At 39.4% G+C, this 16,526-nt stretch overlaps 1 protein-coding gene across 5 annotated transcripts in view; it reads left to right on the plus strand.

The window, feature by feature from the left end:
* LOC104589730 (Transducin/WD40 repeat-like superfamily protein) overlaps positions 1–16,526 on the plus strand; it is a 53,229-nt gene that overhangs the window by 17,080 nt on the left and 19,623 nt on the right. For all 5 annotated transcript variants that reach the window (XM_010248142.3, XM_010248143.3, XM_010248144.3 and 2 more), the window contains exons 5-7: positions 5,488–5,547; positions 8,478–8,534; positions 8,691–8,733. In XM_010248142.3, the coding sequence (XP_010246444.1) occupies positions 5,488–5,547; positions 8,478–8,534; positions 8,691–8,733 (160 nt within the window). The remainder of the gene's footprint in view (positions 1–5,487; positions 5,548–8,477; positions 8,535–8,690; positions 8,734–16,526) is intronic.

Here is a 16,526-nt window from a genome sequence, read left to right on the forward strand (position 1 = left end):
TGTTATGGGCCCGAGCGTAGGATCTCGTCACGGGTCGGTCCACGGGGAGAACCTCTTGCTTCCCCTTGCGCCTTCCCTTGCGTGTAGACCTTATTGTGGAAAACCGAATGGGTGATTTGTCCAAGAGACCACCCGAACTCTCCTCACTCTTCTCTTAACTGGAAATTGAATGCTTTATTCCAATTCACAACTCCTTAAATAGGAGATTACAAGAGGGGGTTCCTTGTTGTATTTGGCTAGGCTAGGATAATCCCTCTTTAAATCAAACTCAAACTCCTACTTCTAATGGTAAACAAACTCCTACTTCTAGTGTTAAACAAAACTCTTACTAAGAACATAAGATAAGATAAGGATATATGGGATAAGGGATAATGTAAGCTGGTGGTGAGTTGGTGGGCAGAGCTGTCGTGGCAAGATAAGTGTGGGCCCCCTGATGAGCTGTCATGTGGGCCCCTCCATACTGCTGCTGCCGGCGGCGGCGGTAAGCCTTTCCCACGAATGCATCCATAACATGCTCCATATACACTTCCTCAATGAGATCACCATGTAGGAAAGCATTTTTTATGTCAAGTTGCACAAGAGGCCAATCATACATAGCAGCTAATGAAATCAACACCCGAACTGAACCAATTTTAGCCACAGGAGAAAGTGTCTCCATATAGTCCACACCATACAACTGAGAATAGCCCTTGGCCACTAACCTGGCCTTCAATCGCTTCACACTGCCATCTGGAAGATTCTTCACTGTGTAGACCCACTTACACCCAACAACATGCTTACCAGGAGGAAGAGCAGTGAGTTCCCACGTGTGATTGTGTTGTAGAGCAGAGAGTTCCTCTTCCATGGCTTGCCGCCACCATGGGGAGGTAAGGGCTTCCTGGACAGTCTTGGGAATGGAAACAGATGATAGCAATGATATAAAGTTGCGATGAGAAGCAGAAAGGTGAGCAGCTGAAACATAGTGTGAAATAGGATGAGAAGTACAAGTGCGTTTACCTTTCTGTAGGGCAATAGGAAGATCAAGGTCCAAGGGAGAAGAAGCAATGATAGGATCTGTCGACGAGGGCCGAATTGGAGGAGGGGTTGGTGCTCTTCTGTGAGTATACACTTGTTTGATTGGTGGCCTCTCAATAGTAATTGGCACGGGAGGTGAATCTACAATTGGAATGGGAACCACGGGAAGGGGATCCGCAACAGGGACAAGAAGAGGAACTACGGGGGAAGGAGAAGAAACCACAGTATCCGAAAAAAAGGAACTGATTCAAAGAAGGTGACATCGGAGCACACAAATGACTTATGGAAGTTAGGGTTATAGCACTTATATCCTTTCTGAGTCCTTGAGTAGCCAAGGAAGATACACTTAGTAGCTCGTGCATCTAACTTGTCTAAACTAGGCCCCAAGTTTTAAACAAAACAAACACATCCAAAGACTCTTGGGGTGAGAGGAAACGAAGACAAGGTGGTAAACAACACCGAGAAGAGGGATTGACTTCCAAGGATGGACATGGGCATCCGATTGATGAGAAAACAGGATGTGAGGACAACATCACTCCAAAAATGGTTTGGGACATTCATATTAAGCATCAAAGACTGAGCAGTTTAAGGAGATGTCAATTTTTCCGTTTAGCTACACCGTTCTGTTGTGGGGTGTAGGCACAAGAAGTTTGATGAATTATCCCATGGTGCTCTAAGTATTGCTGAAATGGTATTGAGGTGTACTCTTTGGCATTATCGAAGTGAAGAATTTTAATATGAACACCAAATTGGGTACGCATTTCAGCATAAAATTTTTGAAAAATAGAGAACAATTCACTGCGATCTTTCATAAGATAAATCCATGTCATCCTTGAAAAGTCATCAACAAAAATTACAAAATACTTATAGCCATTGTATGACATCACTTTCATCGGACCCCAGACATCAGAATGAACTAAAGAAAAAGGACTCAAGACACGATTATCAACTCTTGGACTAAAAGAGACTCTATGATGTTTCCCAAGCTGACATGACTCACAATCCAAAGATGAAATATGACTCAAGGAAGGAACCAACAACTTCAGAGCCTTGAGAGAAGGATGACCAAGTCTGCAATGCCATTGAAGAGGAGTAAGAGATGACTCAAAAGCTACTAGAGGGCCACCACCATCAAGGTAATACAATCCACCTGCCTCATGCCCTCCGCCAATCTTCATCCTCGTCTTGAGATCCTGAAACACACAAGAAGAGGGATAAAAGGTTATGGAACCATTAAGTGACTTGGTTAATCTACAAACAAACATAAGGTTAAAGGGGAACTTGGGGACATATAAAACAGATGATAAAGACAAGGAGGAGAGATCAACATTACCAACACCATAGATGGGAGATGTAGAACCATTAGCAAGAGTAACTGTTTGAGATGTGGAGGACCGAGAAAGAGAAGAAAATACATTAGGAGTCCTAGACATATTGTCCGAGGCTTCGGAGTCAATGATTCAGTGTGAAGGCTTGGAAGCCAAGCAAGGCATACCTGAATGGGCAAGGGTAGCTGTGTTCCGCTGAGAAGATGTCTGGAGGAACTGCTCATATACTGCACGGGGTACACTCACCATCTCCTTCCTAGAAACACCAGTAGATGTGGAGGGGATCGGTCAGTTTGCCGACTTTCAGTAGCTGTACCACTACCCTTAGTCACAGCATGGTTAGCCCAAGTGTTGGGTGGACCATGTAAATCATAGCAGAAATTAACCGTGTGCCCCTCTAATCTACACTATGTACACTTTGTAGGGGCATTACTTCTTCCTTTACCACGACCTCCCCCTAAGTCTCAACCTCCACTCCGGCCACAAGCACGGTTAAACATGGGACCACCACGGTTACCTGGAAGTCCACAACCACCACGACCACCTCTATTTCCCTGGCCTCCTCCTCTAGTCACCACAAAACCAGTTCTGTCTGTGAGAGAAGAATGCTCTATAGACTCAATAGATGTCCTCCTAAGACGGGCAAAAACTTCTTCAAGTGAGGGAAGAACAGACCCCCCCAGTATTTGTGCTCGGACAGGCTCATATTCAGCCTTCAAACCCACCAGAAACCTTGTCACGTCAAATTGCTCACACTGTTGTTGCTGAATCTGAACATCCTGTGTCAGAGGATGATACACATTGAGCTCATTTCGGATATTCCTCAGACTTGCATAGTATTCCTCCAAGCTTTGACTGCCTTGCTTCAGATTAAAGTACTCTTGGTACAACTGATACACCCTATTTGTATTGTCTTGCGGAATACAGTTTCTTAGCATGATCCCAGATTCCTTTAGTTGTATCTAGGAACATAAAGTTCACGCTAATTTTTGGTTCCATGCTATTCCACAACCATGTCATTATTTGTGCATCTTCCTGTTCTCAGTCACTAAACCCTAGAGAACCCGATGAGGGTTTCTCCTCTCTCACATGTTTTACTTTTTTCTTGGCTTTTAAAAACACCTCCACAGATTTTGCCCACGGCACATAATTCTCACCATTCAACTTAATAGATGTCATTTGAACATTTAGGTAATCTGGAGAAATCATAACGCCTGTTTTATTGCCATTCCCATCTCCAATTGATGCCATCTTAACTAATTCACCTTACCTCACAAAGAAATCACTGCTATATGTAGAGTATTCACCTTCAAATATTCAGCACAACCTCACGCACTTCTACAAAACTTATCTCACTTTCAGCACCACCAACTTCTTCAAATACACATTACACATCAAATACAAAAGCTGAAATCACTCAGTCATTAAATCAAACACCTGTACTGCACACTGCAGAACCACTCACACACCAAATACAAGAGCTGAAATCACTCGGTCATTAAATGAAACACCTATACTGCACACTGCAGAACCATTCACACACCAAATACAAGGGCTGAAATCACTCAGCCATTAAACCAAACACTTATACTGCACTCTGCAGAACCAACTTGTACTCAGCTGAACACTGTTCACCCGAACCTGCTCTCTTCATACCATCGAATAGAGAGCTTCCTACCAATCACCACAAACAGCCACTGCACCACAAACTGGAGGCATGAAGGCCTCCTACAGAGAAAAATGACCACTCCTTTTCAACCTTTCCCTTAATTTCCCGGTGGTTCTTGAGAAATCTGAAAAACCCTAGAGAGGAGGGCGATAAAAAAAACTGGGTAAACCAGAATAAAAGAGCAAGACGAGCAGATCTGAACTTGTTACATGCGCTCTGATACCATGTGAAAACCTTATTTAGTCCTAGGTTACAGTAGAGAAGGAGAAGAAGAAGATGAAGAAGAGGAGAAGAAGAAGAAGGGTTCGGCCAATAGAGGAAAATCAGTCCTCTCTCTAGTCGACCCACTTGTATTTATCTCCAATAACATAGTTACAAGAAAGACCATATTGTCCCTCATAAGTGATGGGACACATAACTTAAACTTAAATAAAACAGACCTTTCACTCTCAAATAGATAAACCCAAATGACCAAAATACCCCTGTTTTGTGTAATCTAACAATTACGAAATCATCATTTTGCATATAATGCAATGCAATACATTACACTTGCAATTACAAAAGAGTAATTTAATTCCTTCAATTAGTTACTGAAAAAAGAAAAGAGTTATTTGGTATTGCATATATGAAATAATTAATGCATGTTTATCAAAACAAATAAATCTGGAGGTGAATCTTTACACTTTGGTATATAATAGTTCTTTACATAATTAAATACGCTAAATTGAAGTTCAACATAAGTAGAGCTATAAACCTGCATTGAAAGAGAGGAAAAAAACCTCCTTGAAGGTAAAAGCAGAAGGTTATCTAAACTGGAAGACAAGCTCTTGTCAACAGTCAATATCTGGATTCTTCCTTATAGGACTGAATGATTGATGTAGGCATATGTTTACTGAGGACCTATTTGGGAGGGCTTCAGCTTTGATTGATCTACTTTCACTGAGCCGCTTTGTAGTAGCTACTCAAGCCAGCTTTACAGAAAAGTAAATTTCTTGGCTAAATGAAAGCGTATTTGGGCTTTCCGGGTTTTTCACCAAACATAGCGTCTAAGCTTTTTGAATGGGTCTGGAGGGGTTCTTCTTGAGTTGCTAGAGGCTAGAGCTTGGAGGAGTTTTAATGGTGTGGTTTTGTCAGAAAAAAGGAAGAACATGACAGAATTTGATCTATAGCTAATATTAGGTTTTAACTTTAGAAATTTAGTAAAGTGATGCCTCATCTAGGAACACTGAAAATGCCTTTTCACCAGGATGATTCCTTGACTACAATGGCATGCCCTGGTAAGCTATTGTGAAAGAAATCTTCTATCATGCAATAGCAAGATAGTCATCCACTAGGTTCTGAAGCTTGTTTTCCATCTTCTCTAGCATGTAAAATAATGACCATATATAGATTCTAGTATACTAATTTCATTTGTGGAATAATATTTTTGCAAGCTAAACCTTTATGAAAATGAAGTTTCCTGTTTCATGTTTGCAGATTGCCTGCAGCTCCAAGGCATCCTTTCTTGCTGCTGCTGATGATTGTGGTGATGTAAAGGTATTGGTTATTTTTCTTCTTCCATTTTTTATGGTTAGCAGGTTTTAATCAATTAATGAGGGAATTTTTTGGTCACTTTAGCTTTTTACCCCATTCTATTTTTGTTTTGTTTTTCCTTCTTGAATTAATAAAGTCAGCACCTGATCCAAGTCCTGTCAACACTGGGTGCATTGAAGCTACACCATATCAAATTTATATAAACAAGGCATAAGGGTAGTATGTGAAATGGGGCATTATACAACAAAGGGACAGAGTTTCTTCTAGTAGGAGATTCCAGGAATGTGATTGGCTAGGTTAACAAGAAAGGGACTGAGCCTTGGAGGTTGGCTCACTTTTTCCATGAAATCAATTATATTTCAGCGCCCTTAAATTGCAGATTTAGATGGATCCCAAGAAAATTAAGCGAAGTGTCTGACTCTCTAGCTAAATCAGGATTAGGAAGGAATTTTTTTATATAGTGCAAATATTTTACCTGTTCGGTGAGTGAAAGTGATAAGTGGGTTTTGGGTAAGCCATGACATTGATGGGTTTTGAGGTTCAGCAATTTAATAATTGAAGGGGATTTGAAGGCTATAATAGGTTGGCTGGCAAGAAATGAAGAGGGACCATGGAAACACAGATATGAAACCAGAGAAAAAGAAATTTTAAGGATTTGGGGTTAACAATACAGTGGATACCAAGGACTGCAAATGGTCTGGCATGGGTTGGCAAAACAGGGGGTCACATGGAATTCAATATATTGGGGACTGGGGGAGTTGTGCTTAATATTGTTACAATGGATGGGTAATCAAGGATGACCATCCTGCTACTTCTCATGTACTCTTTAATTCCTATCAAGGTTAAAAATATTGATACACCCCAATACAGCAGAAGGGGTGTATTGATACTTTGAACCTTATGTTTTTTTTTTTTTTTTAAACTTCAGGGTTAGGCCTATTTTTGTGTGTTTTGACCCTTTTCATTTATTCTTTCCCCCCCACTTTGTAATGATTAAGGTTTAAAATGTCAGTGTCGGTGGAAATATCGGTCATCCAAACATGTTGGAAATGTAAGATGTATATATTATAAACATTATAGACATGGTGGAAACATTGTGAGATATATTAAAATATAGAATAATATTTTATAAAATGATAAAATAAGCATGAGTACATCCTTTCAAATTATTATCTTGTTCCAAACCATCAAACAAAGCTAGGAAACTAAGGTTATTAGACAAAATAATGTTCTACAAAGTTGTCTTATAAACTTTAAGAGTCAAAACTGCATGATAGAGTGAGCTCAGACAAAATTTGAACTCATAGAAAGTGCAAATGATTCTAATAGATCAACCGGATAATTTATTACAGAAATAAAAACTAAGACTTAATTTAATGTTTGATAAGAATTTTGAGCTGGCTTAAAGTGGTAGTCAAGTCCATTAGGTGGGCTATAATACTGCTACTACACATATGTTATAATGCTTCTCTTGTACTCCACATGGCACTGATAATTTTCACTAAGGAATATGTCAATTCCAGTCATATTTCGTGTTGGTGTCCATGGAAATGTAAATATGTTGTTGAAATAGTAGGGAATATATTAACATTTTAAACCATGGTAATGACACCTCATTGCCTTTCTAACCGTGATTAGAATATTGGCTGCACTGCTTCATTTTTTAACTTTGCAATTATATCCACATATACTCCCTCCCCTGCATATCTCTATCGCATTAGAGGCTTCATCCTTTTGTTTTTTCCTTTTCTTTTATTCTGTGATTTATCACAAACAGCTATAGTTCCTTTTTTTTTTTTTTCTATTTTGTTATTTCTTTTCCTTTTGTTTTTTTCATGTTAGATGATTAGATCATTATCATTGTTAGCTGGTTGCTACTTCACTAAGGAAATAAGCTAGCTCATAAAAAACTGGGGAAATAAAAGAAATTAACCATATGTTTATATGTAAATAATCCTTACCAGGCCAGGCCTAGACGGTGAGGCACTCTCTTATCACCTAGTCTCATCTTAGTGCATGAGAACGGTGATAAAATCATATCTTCATTGCTTCATAAATGACATATTGCAATTTTACAATTGCATCTTAGTTTTGTTCATCAATCATCTTGATTTGTTTTTGGCATAATGTGGTATACTGTTCCATTGTTTTTTAATAAACCTTTTTGCTATTTTCTTGTGTTTTCTCATATATGGAAATGGATACTCGTAAGGAAGTATTTCCATAAAAAATAGCACTTAAAAACCCCATTTGTTGCTGCAGGACAGAGCCCTAAACTTAATTCATGTTACTAATATTTGAGGAACTAACGCTGAAGATTTTGTGCACAACATTTTCCATGGAGACCAACTAACGATGTTGAAGTTAACCCAGTGATTTCTGTTAGCAGTTGTCCTGTCAATGATCAATGCCAGCTCATTGAAAGGTTTTAATTTATTTTACTGAAAACCTTGATTATTCCCTATTTATAAGCTTTCTAACATTAACTAATGTGTGATTATTTGTCCTTCTTTGAATGAGAATTTGCATCTTTAGAAAATTAAAGTTCCCAATATTAGAAAAAAAAAAACAAATAACTAATTGTGTGTGTGAAAATGAATAAATCAGACCATATACTTAAAACCATAAGGTTCCTAAGTGTTTATATCAGTTTCTTTCTTATTTGGTGTGGTGTACCTTGTAGGACCAAGAGTTAGTATACTTCCATGCTTCTGTGACTGTCATCTATCATATTGATAGAATTGCTTGAATAGTTTATATTCACTGTTTATTTCCATCTCCTCCCTCCCACATATGTACACACTCTTATCATTATAGCACTAGTATCTAAGTTTATTTGATCTGTAAAACATCCATTACTAGTATCTAAAGTTTTTTTGGTAAACCTATTATTTTTCTGTTATTGAAATGCTAAACTTTGGTCTCTTTGGCAGATCATTGACATTCGCCAGCAGTGCCTTTATAAGACATTAAGAGCTGCCCACACGAGTGTATCCTTTATCATTATTTTTTCAAGTCTCATATGAGCTTCTTTTGGTTCTTGTCATGCACTTTGAGATTATTAGTTAAATGGTTCATGTCTTCTAGACTTCTAGGAGATTTTATAACTGGGTGAACCTTGTATCCTTAGCACCATTTTCTTATAGATTTGTAGCAGTGTGCAATTTCTTCCATGGAGACCTTGGGAAGGTATATTATTAATATAACTATATTCTTTCACGTTTCTACATTTTCATAGCTAAATTTGCAAATAGACTTGTCCATGGGCCGGGTAGCCCAGGGGGCTTGCCCAGCCCAGCCCGGCCCGTTTGAGGCCCATGGGCTCGGGCTTGGATGTAAGTATTAGGCCCGATTGTTTTTCAGGTCGGGCTTGGACTTTTTAAATAAGCCCAGCCTGATAATATTATATAATAGGTATTAGGAAATAACTTGTATTATTATGTAGTCTTTTTTATTTTGTGTATTTTTTTTTTATGTTCGAACTTAGGTGTACAATTGTATCTTGGGCCAGGCTTTGGGCTTGGGGCCTGTACAATTTTTGTTAATAAGTGGCAAAGCCTGGCCCATGAATGGGCCTATATGCAAATATGACCTTTTTTTTTATATCTTATATGCAGAAGTTTGGTAAGATGCTTTGAAGAATGAAGGTCCAAAACTAATAAAAAAAACGTCCAAAACCCAAGGTTCAAAATTTCGATATGATATGCCCTATATCAGGTGTATGTATCATATCGGCAGGTTCCCATACTCTAAAAACAGGGGTTTTGGAGTTTTGACCACTTTTAGGGGGTAGGCACAGGGAGGCGTGACACCAGGTGTTCCACTACCTGGAGGTGTGAGATGTAGTTTAGAATGTAAGAGGCGTAAGCCTCCTGAACACAAGGAAGCATAAGCCTCCTTAAGAGTTGGGGGATGAGGAGGAAGGAGGAGGGGGAGGGGGAGGAGGAAGAAGAGGAAGGAAGATCTCATATGTCTATTCCCTAGTTTATGGATATGACCATATTAAATGCTTCTAAGAAGCTTTGTTTTGGAGAGATTTGTATCCTAGTGGAATTCAGTTCATTACCTTGAAGAACCAAGATTATATCTTCAGTAGCTTCATAATACTTAGCAAGTCCACATGGTTGCTATTGTTTCTTTTCTCTTTGAAAATACTAAATGCTGATATGGGGAATAGTGAATCCCTACTCATATCTTTCTTTTGGTGTTGAGATTATGCATTGTGGGTAGGGGTATTTATGTCTTTCACTGTATTTGTATTTGGGCACCCATTCAAGGGCATAAATGTAACTTTTCTCTTGCTAAGTAAAAGGAGATTTGTTTTGGGTGTGAACAAGAACACACCTTGTTTCTCACGAAATCTCTTCTCTTCTCCTTTTTCCTCTTCCTTCTCTCTTCTCTCTTCTTCTTCCTATACTCTCATTCCAACTTGGTATCAGAGCAGGTTGGGATATAAGAAAATCCTTTCTTTGTTGATCTTTGAACCCATGAAGACCTGTTAGTGTCAGACCGCCACTGGATGACATCAGCAGTCTATGCAGGTACTAGCGGCGACCCTTGAAAATTGTAGAAAAATACAGTTTCGATGTTTGAGATTTTTTTTCTTCCTATTTGGAGTTGTTTCTTGCTTGAGACTTACTACCTCAGGTCGTTTTACCTTTATGGAGATGTGGGAAGTGGTTCCACAATTTTTTGAACCCTAGTTAATTTTTGGGAGATTTTATTCTCCTCCTATATTGCGCCAATTGTTTTTGGCCTCCTCTTGGCTCCAAAACGAGTGTTGACCTATTTTAGTGGGTCTATTGGGTGCTGGTTGATTGTTGTAGTGCAGTAGGGTTGTCAAGTTGCTAGTCCAAAACTGGAATTGCCTAAGGAGGTATAGACTGTTTCCATAATGCTCCCAGGAAATGTTGATGCTTCTAGTGGTATGATACCACTGTAAAACTTGATGGAATCAGCTTCCTAGAGTGGTCTCAATATGCCAAGCTTACCATTGGAGGACGGGGTAAGCTGGGATTCATTACGGGCAAGGAGGTGAAACTGAAATCTGATGACCCTAAATTTCTCAAGTGGGAATAGAAAAATTCATTGGTTATGTCATGGTTGGTTTATTCAATGCAGCCCCATATTGCTCCCAATTACATGTTTCTCTCTACTGCTAAGGACATTTGGGATCATGTTATTGCCACATACTCCAATGTTAGGAATACAGCCCGAGTTTACCTACTTCGAAGGGAAGCCTGCAATATGTGTTGGGGGAGAGGAGTGTGATTATGTACTTCTATTCCTTACAATCTCTCTGGGAAGAAATGGACCATCTGGAGGCCTTGGAATGGAAGAATCCTGAGCATGGTGAACAATACCGAAAATATGTTGAGAAGAATGGAGTATTTGATTTATTAGCCAGCTTGAATGCTGAGTATGATTTTATTCGACAACACATTTTGAGTGCAAATATTATTTCCCTTACCACTGCATACTCCTTGGTACAGGAAGAGAGTAGAAGGGTTGCCTTGATGCAAACTTCAATAGTTGATCATCCGGCTTATATGTTCTTCAAACCCAAGCTAAGTGTAAATAGACAGTGTTAATAAATATAGCCAAATAAAGGTGACTGTACATGAGAATGAGATTCTGTAGAACTCCACAAATATTCAAGAATCCTCAAAAAATATATAAATTACTGCCAAAAAGAAGATGAAAATTCATTCTCCTTGAAATAATCTGACGCTAACAGCCATTGTCTTAAAGCTTCAACTGTGCCATCCACTCTCTCCACGGGATTGCTCTTCTGCTCAAAAACCCTTGAGTTTCTTTCCAGCCACACCATCCACATGACTGCCAATGGAATTGCAGCCCAAAAATAACTTCCTTTCTTTCCCATTCCAGCAACCTTCCACCCTTGTAACGGAGCCTGAATATCACAAGGCATGCACCCCTGATACAATATGGCCTTATAGAAGTACGCCCATATCTTATAAGTGAAACTACAATGCAGAAAAAAAAATGATTGAAAGACTTCCTCCTCCTCCTCCCCACGTAAGGGGCAGAAGGAGTCCAGCAGATTAATCCCTTTTCTTATTAACATTTGTTTGGTCAGACATTTCTCCCAAGACACAACCCAAATAAGAACTTCACCTTTGAGTGGGCAGCAGACCTCCATATGACTTTACTAGAAACTCAGAGCTAACTGCTGTATCCAGACCATGATAACAAGACTTAACAGAGAACAGACCAGATTTAGACCATTTCCAGCATATGGAATCTTGAGTATGAATATTAACTGAATGGGATTGAAACAGAACCAATGATTCTGATACCTGGGATAGCTTCCAGTCGTTAAAATTTATCCTGAATTCTGGGGCACAACCAACAGAACCTTCTTCCACCACATACACCAAAACAGTCCTGTTGCCAATTGCAAGCCAACATGTAGAGTTTGGAAAACAGCTCACATAGAGGTTTATCTTCACACCAAGGATCCATACAAAGTTTTAGCCTGTCACTAATTCCAAGTTTGTATTCATAAAGCAAGGGAAGGCCTTATAAATTCTTCTACATACATCACATCCCTACGGTTGTATGGGGGTGATTGTGTCCCAACCATTTCAATCAGCACCAAAATTGGTGAGGTGGTGTATGAATACTACAAGAAGCCCAAACACACTAAGGACTGGTGTTGGAAGCTGAATCCACATATGAAACCTCAGAAGTTTAAGACAACAAAAAAGGGAAATGCACATTTTGCTACTGTGGGAGTTCATTGTCCATCTCCTAGTGTTCAAGCTCCTTTGCATGATTCCTTTGTTGTGATGGAGAAGCTTAGTAGCCTATTGACTCAGCTTGCGAAATTTGGGTCCTTCACCTCAGCTTGTTCTAGTTATCCTTCCAATGCTTTTGCTAAATCAGGTACTACACTTGCTTGTCAATCTTCTTCTCCCAGCTCTTGGATTGTAGACTCTAGAGCTAGTGTTCACATGATTGGTATGCCTTCCCACTTCACCTCTTATAAACTAGCTCCATGGAAAGGTAAGGTCATTGTAACTAATGGATCTCAATCTCCAATCTTAGGTTTGGGTGAAGTCAAGCTCACTCATAACCATTCCCTAAGCTCTGTCCTTCATGTTCCTCAGTTGCACAAAAATCTTTTATTTGCTAGTTCTTTTACCAAATTCCATAATTGTTCAATGACATTTTTCCTTCACATTGTGTTTTTTAAGACCTGAGCACGTGAGGATGGTTGAAATTGGACAGGAAGCTGATGGAGTTTACCTTTTTGATCATGCCCTTGAGCAAGGATTACTATGCCAATTTGAGTCATGTCAAAGTGAAAATCTAAGTCCTTTGAAGTTGTGGCATTTTCATCTTGGTCATGTGCCTTTTAAATCTATTAAGTTTTTGTTTCCAAACTTATGTCAGTATGTGTCCAACTTGAGTTTGGAATGTGAAGTTTGTCATCTCTTATAGTGTAGAACTACATATTTTGTGAGTAATAGAAAAAGTGATGTTGCTTTCAATTTGATACATATTGATGTTTGGAGCCCATATTCTATTCCTTGTATGGGTGGCTATAAATACTTTATCCTGTTCATTGTTGATTACTCTTGATACACCTGGCTTTATCTGATGAAGAGTAGGGATGGAGTTTCCTCCATTGTTCAAAACTTCTTCAAAATGGTGAAAATTAAATTCGAGAAGAAAATCAAGATAATAAGATTTCATAATGCTAAGGAGTATATTATGATTCGGCCTGCCCTTGAGTTTTGTTAGTCTGATAACAGCCAAGAAGAGAGAAGAAGAAAGAAGAAAGAAAGAAGAAAGAAAGAGAGAGAGAAAGGAGGAGAAAAGGAGAGATGGAAAGTCTGGTTCGAATGAGAGAAAAAAAATTACCTCTCCCATTTGGCCAGATATGTTTTATATTACTAACATAATGGAAAAGACACATGTGCCCCTACTTAAGTGAAGGACACTAGTTCTAACGTAATATTACACATCAGCAGTTCTAACGTAATATTACACATCAACAACCTCAACATAAGTATAAAGACAAAAATACCCCTACATACTCGACACTAACACTCCCCCTCAAGCTGCTAGTATATATCATATAATCCCAGCTTGTTACATATGTAGTCCACTCTTCCCCGACTCAACCCTTTAGTAAATAAGTTTGCACTAGTTCCATGTTAACATATGCAGTGTCTATCACTCCACTCAGCACCTTCTCTCTCACAAAGTGACAATCAACCTCTATGTGCTTGGTTATCTCATGAAACACCGGATTAGAAGAAATATGAATTGCAGCCTGATTGTCACAGTAAAGTTTCATTGGAGTGTTAACATTGTATCCTATCTCCTGTAGAAGGTTCCTTAGCCACACTATTTCACAAGTAGTATGTGCCATAGCTCTATATTTTGCCTCTACATTGCTTCTCGCCACGATTTTCTGCTTCATACTTTTCCATGTCACCAAATTACCCCCAAGAAAAGTGCAATAGCCTGTGGTAGATCTCCTATCAGACATAGAACCGGCCCAATCAGCATCAGTATATTCTTCTATTTCAAGTTTTCCACCACTTTTGTATATCAAACCATGACCAGGAGCCCCTTTTAAGTACCTCAATTCTTAGAATCACATCCCAATGAGGAACCAGAGGTTTCTGCATGAACTGACTTACCACACTAACCACAAATGAAATATCTGGCCGAGTAATGGTTAGGTAGTTTAGTTTACCTACAAGTCGCCGGTATCTGCCAGGGTCTTCAAACACTTCACCCATATCACTGCTCAATTTAGTATTTGTTTCCATAGGTGTTTCAGCTGGTTTAGCACCTAACAAACCTGTTTCCTCTAGCAAATCAAGCACATATTTCCTCTGACACAAATTAATACCATGCTTAGACCTTGCTACTTTTATCCCCAAGAAATATTTCAATTTACCAAGGTCTTTTGTTTGAAAATGTTCCTACAAAAAAGTCTTCAACCTATCAATGCCCATTTTATCATTCCCGGTAATAACAATATCATTTACATACACCACCAATAGGATTTTTCCTACCTGAGAGTCATGACTGAAGACTGAATGATCAACTTGGCACTGCTTCATACCAAACTTCTTTACCACCTCACTGAACCTACCAAACCATGCTCGAGGAGACTGTTTAACCCCATAAATAGCCTTCTTTAGTCTACATACCTTACCATCCTCCCCCTGAGCAACCAACCCCGGTGGTTGCTCCATGTTTCTACTGTTGCTACAGTAGTCCGAACTAGTAAGGAGAAGAAGAAAGAGAAGGAGAGGAAGAAGAAGAGAAGAAGAAGAAGATGAAAGAACTGTCGAACCTGATAGCTAAACCCTATCAGTCGACCTCTTAATAGTGATTAGACTCTAATTAAAATGTACAAGGACTAAACTGCCCCTACTTAAGTATGGGACAGAGAACCTCTAATAAGACTGCCACATAAGCTCATAACTTAACCAAGGTGAGTTGACTAATCTACCCTTATTCGGCTAACTCTAACACTCCCCCTCAAGCTGGAGAATATATGTCATATAATCCCAGCTTGTTACATATATAGTTCACTCTCCCTGAGCTTAAGGCTTTTGTAAACAAATCTGCCCACTGATCACCTGAGCCTACATGTTCTGTGCTTATCTCTCCAGTAAGAACCTTCTCCCTCACAAAGTGGCAATCAATCTCTATGTGCTTTGTTCTCTCATGAAAAACAGGGTTGGATGAGATATGGAGCGCAGCTTGATTGTCATAGTACAACTTCATAGGTTTATCCATGTGGAACCCGATTTCTTGTAGGAGATTCCTCAACCACACTAATTCACATGTAGTGTGTGCCATGGCTCTGTACTTGGCTTCAGCACTGCTTCTAGCCACAACCGTCTGCTTTTTACTCTTCCCGCCCAATCTGCATCTGTGTATCCAACCACTTCAAGTTTTCCTCCTGGTTTATACAATAACCCACGGCCCAGAGCTCCCTTCAGATATCTTACAATTCTAAGAATTACATCCCAGTGAGATATACGAGGGTTCTGCATAAATTGGCTCACCACACTGACTACAAAGGAGATGTCTGGTCTCATGATAGTCAAATAGTTCAGCTTCCCCACTAGTCGTCTATACCTTCCAGGATCATCAAATATTTCCCCTGTATCACTGCTCAACTTAACATTTGGTTCCATAGGAGTCTCAACCGGTTTTGCACCTAACAGTCCTGTTTCATCCAATAGATCGAGAACATATTTTCTTTGGCACAGGTTTACACCTTGTCTTGATCTAGTAACTTCTATACCCAAGAAATACTTCAATGTCCCAAGGTCTTTTGTTTGAAAATGATTTTGCAAAAAGACCTTTAGTTTGTCGATCCCCAATTTGTCACTGCCAGTTATGACAATATCATCCACATAGACCACTAATAAAATCTTTCCAGCTTTTGAGTCATAGCTGAATACTGAGTGATCAACCTGGCATTGTTTCATTCCAAAATTCTTCACCACTTCACTAAACTTCCCGAACTAAGCACGAGGCGATTGTTTCAACCCATAAATTGCCTTTTTCAGTCTGCATACCTTACCAGCCTCCCCCTGAGCAACAAACCCAGGTGGTTGCTCCATATATACCTCCTCTATAAGGTCACCATGAAGGAAGGCATTTTTTATGTCAAGTTGAAATAGGGGCCAATCATACATAACTGCCAGGGAAATCAACACACGGACAGAGCTAATCTTAGCCATTGTAGAGAAGGTCTCCATATAGTCCACTCCATACAACTGTGAATAACCTTTAGCAACAAGTTTGTCTTTCAGGCGCTCCACACTACCATCTGACAAGTATTTAACAGTATACACCCATTTACAACCCACAACATGCTTACCAGGAGGAAGAGTAGTGAGCTCCCACGTGTGAGTATGCTGAAGAGCAGAGAGTTCCTCCTCTATTGTCTACCTCCACCCAGGTGAACTAAGAGC

The sequence above is a fragment of the Nelumbo nucifera genome, chromosome 3 (assembly GCF_055504915.1).
Source record: "Nelumbo nucifera cultivar China Antique chromosome 3, China Antique-T2T, whole genome shotgun sequence".
In the NCBI taxonomy this organism is placed as follows: domain Eukaryota; kingdom Viridiplantae; phylum Streptophyta; class Magnoliopsida; order Proteales; family Nelumbonaceae; genus Nelumbo; species Nelumbo nucifera.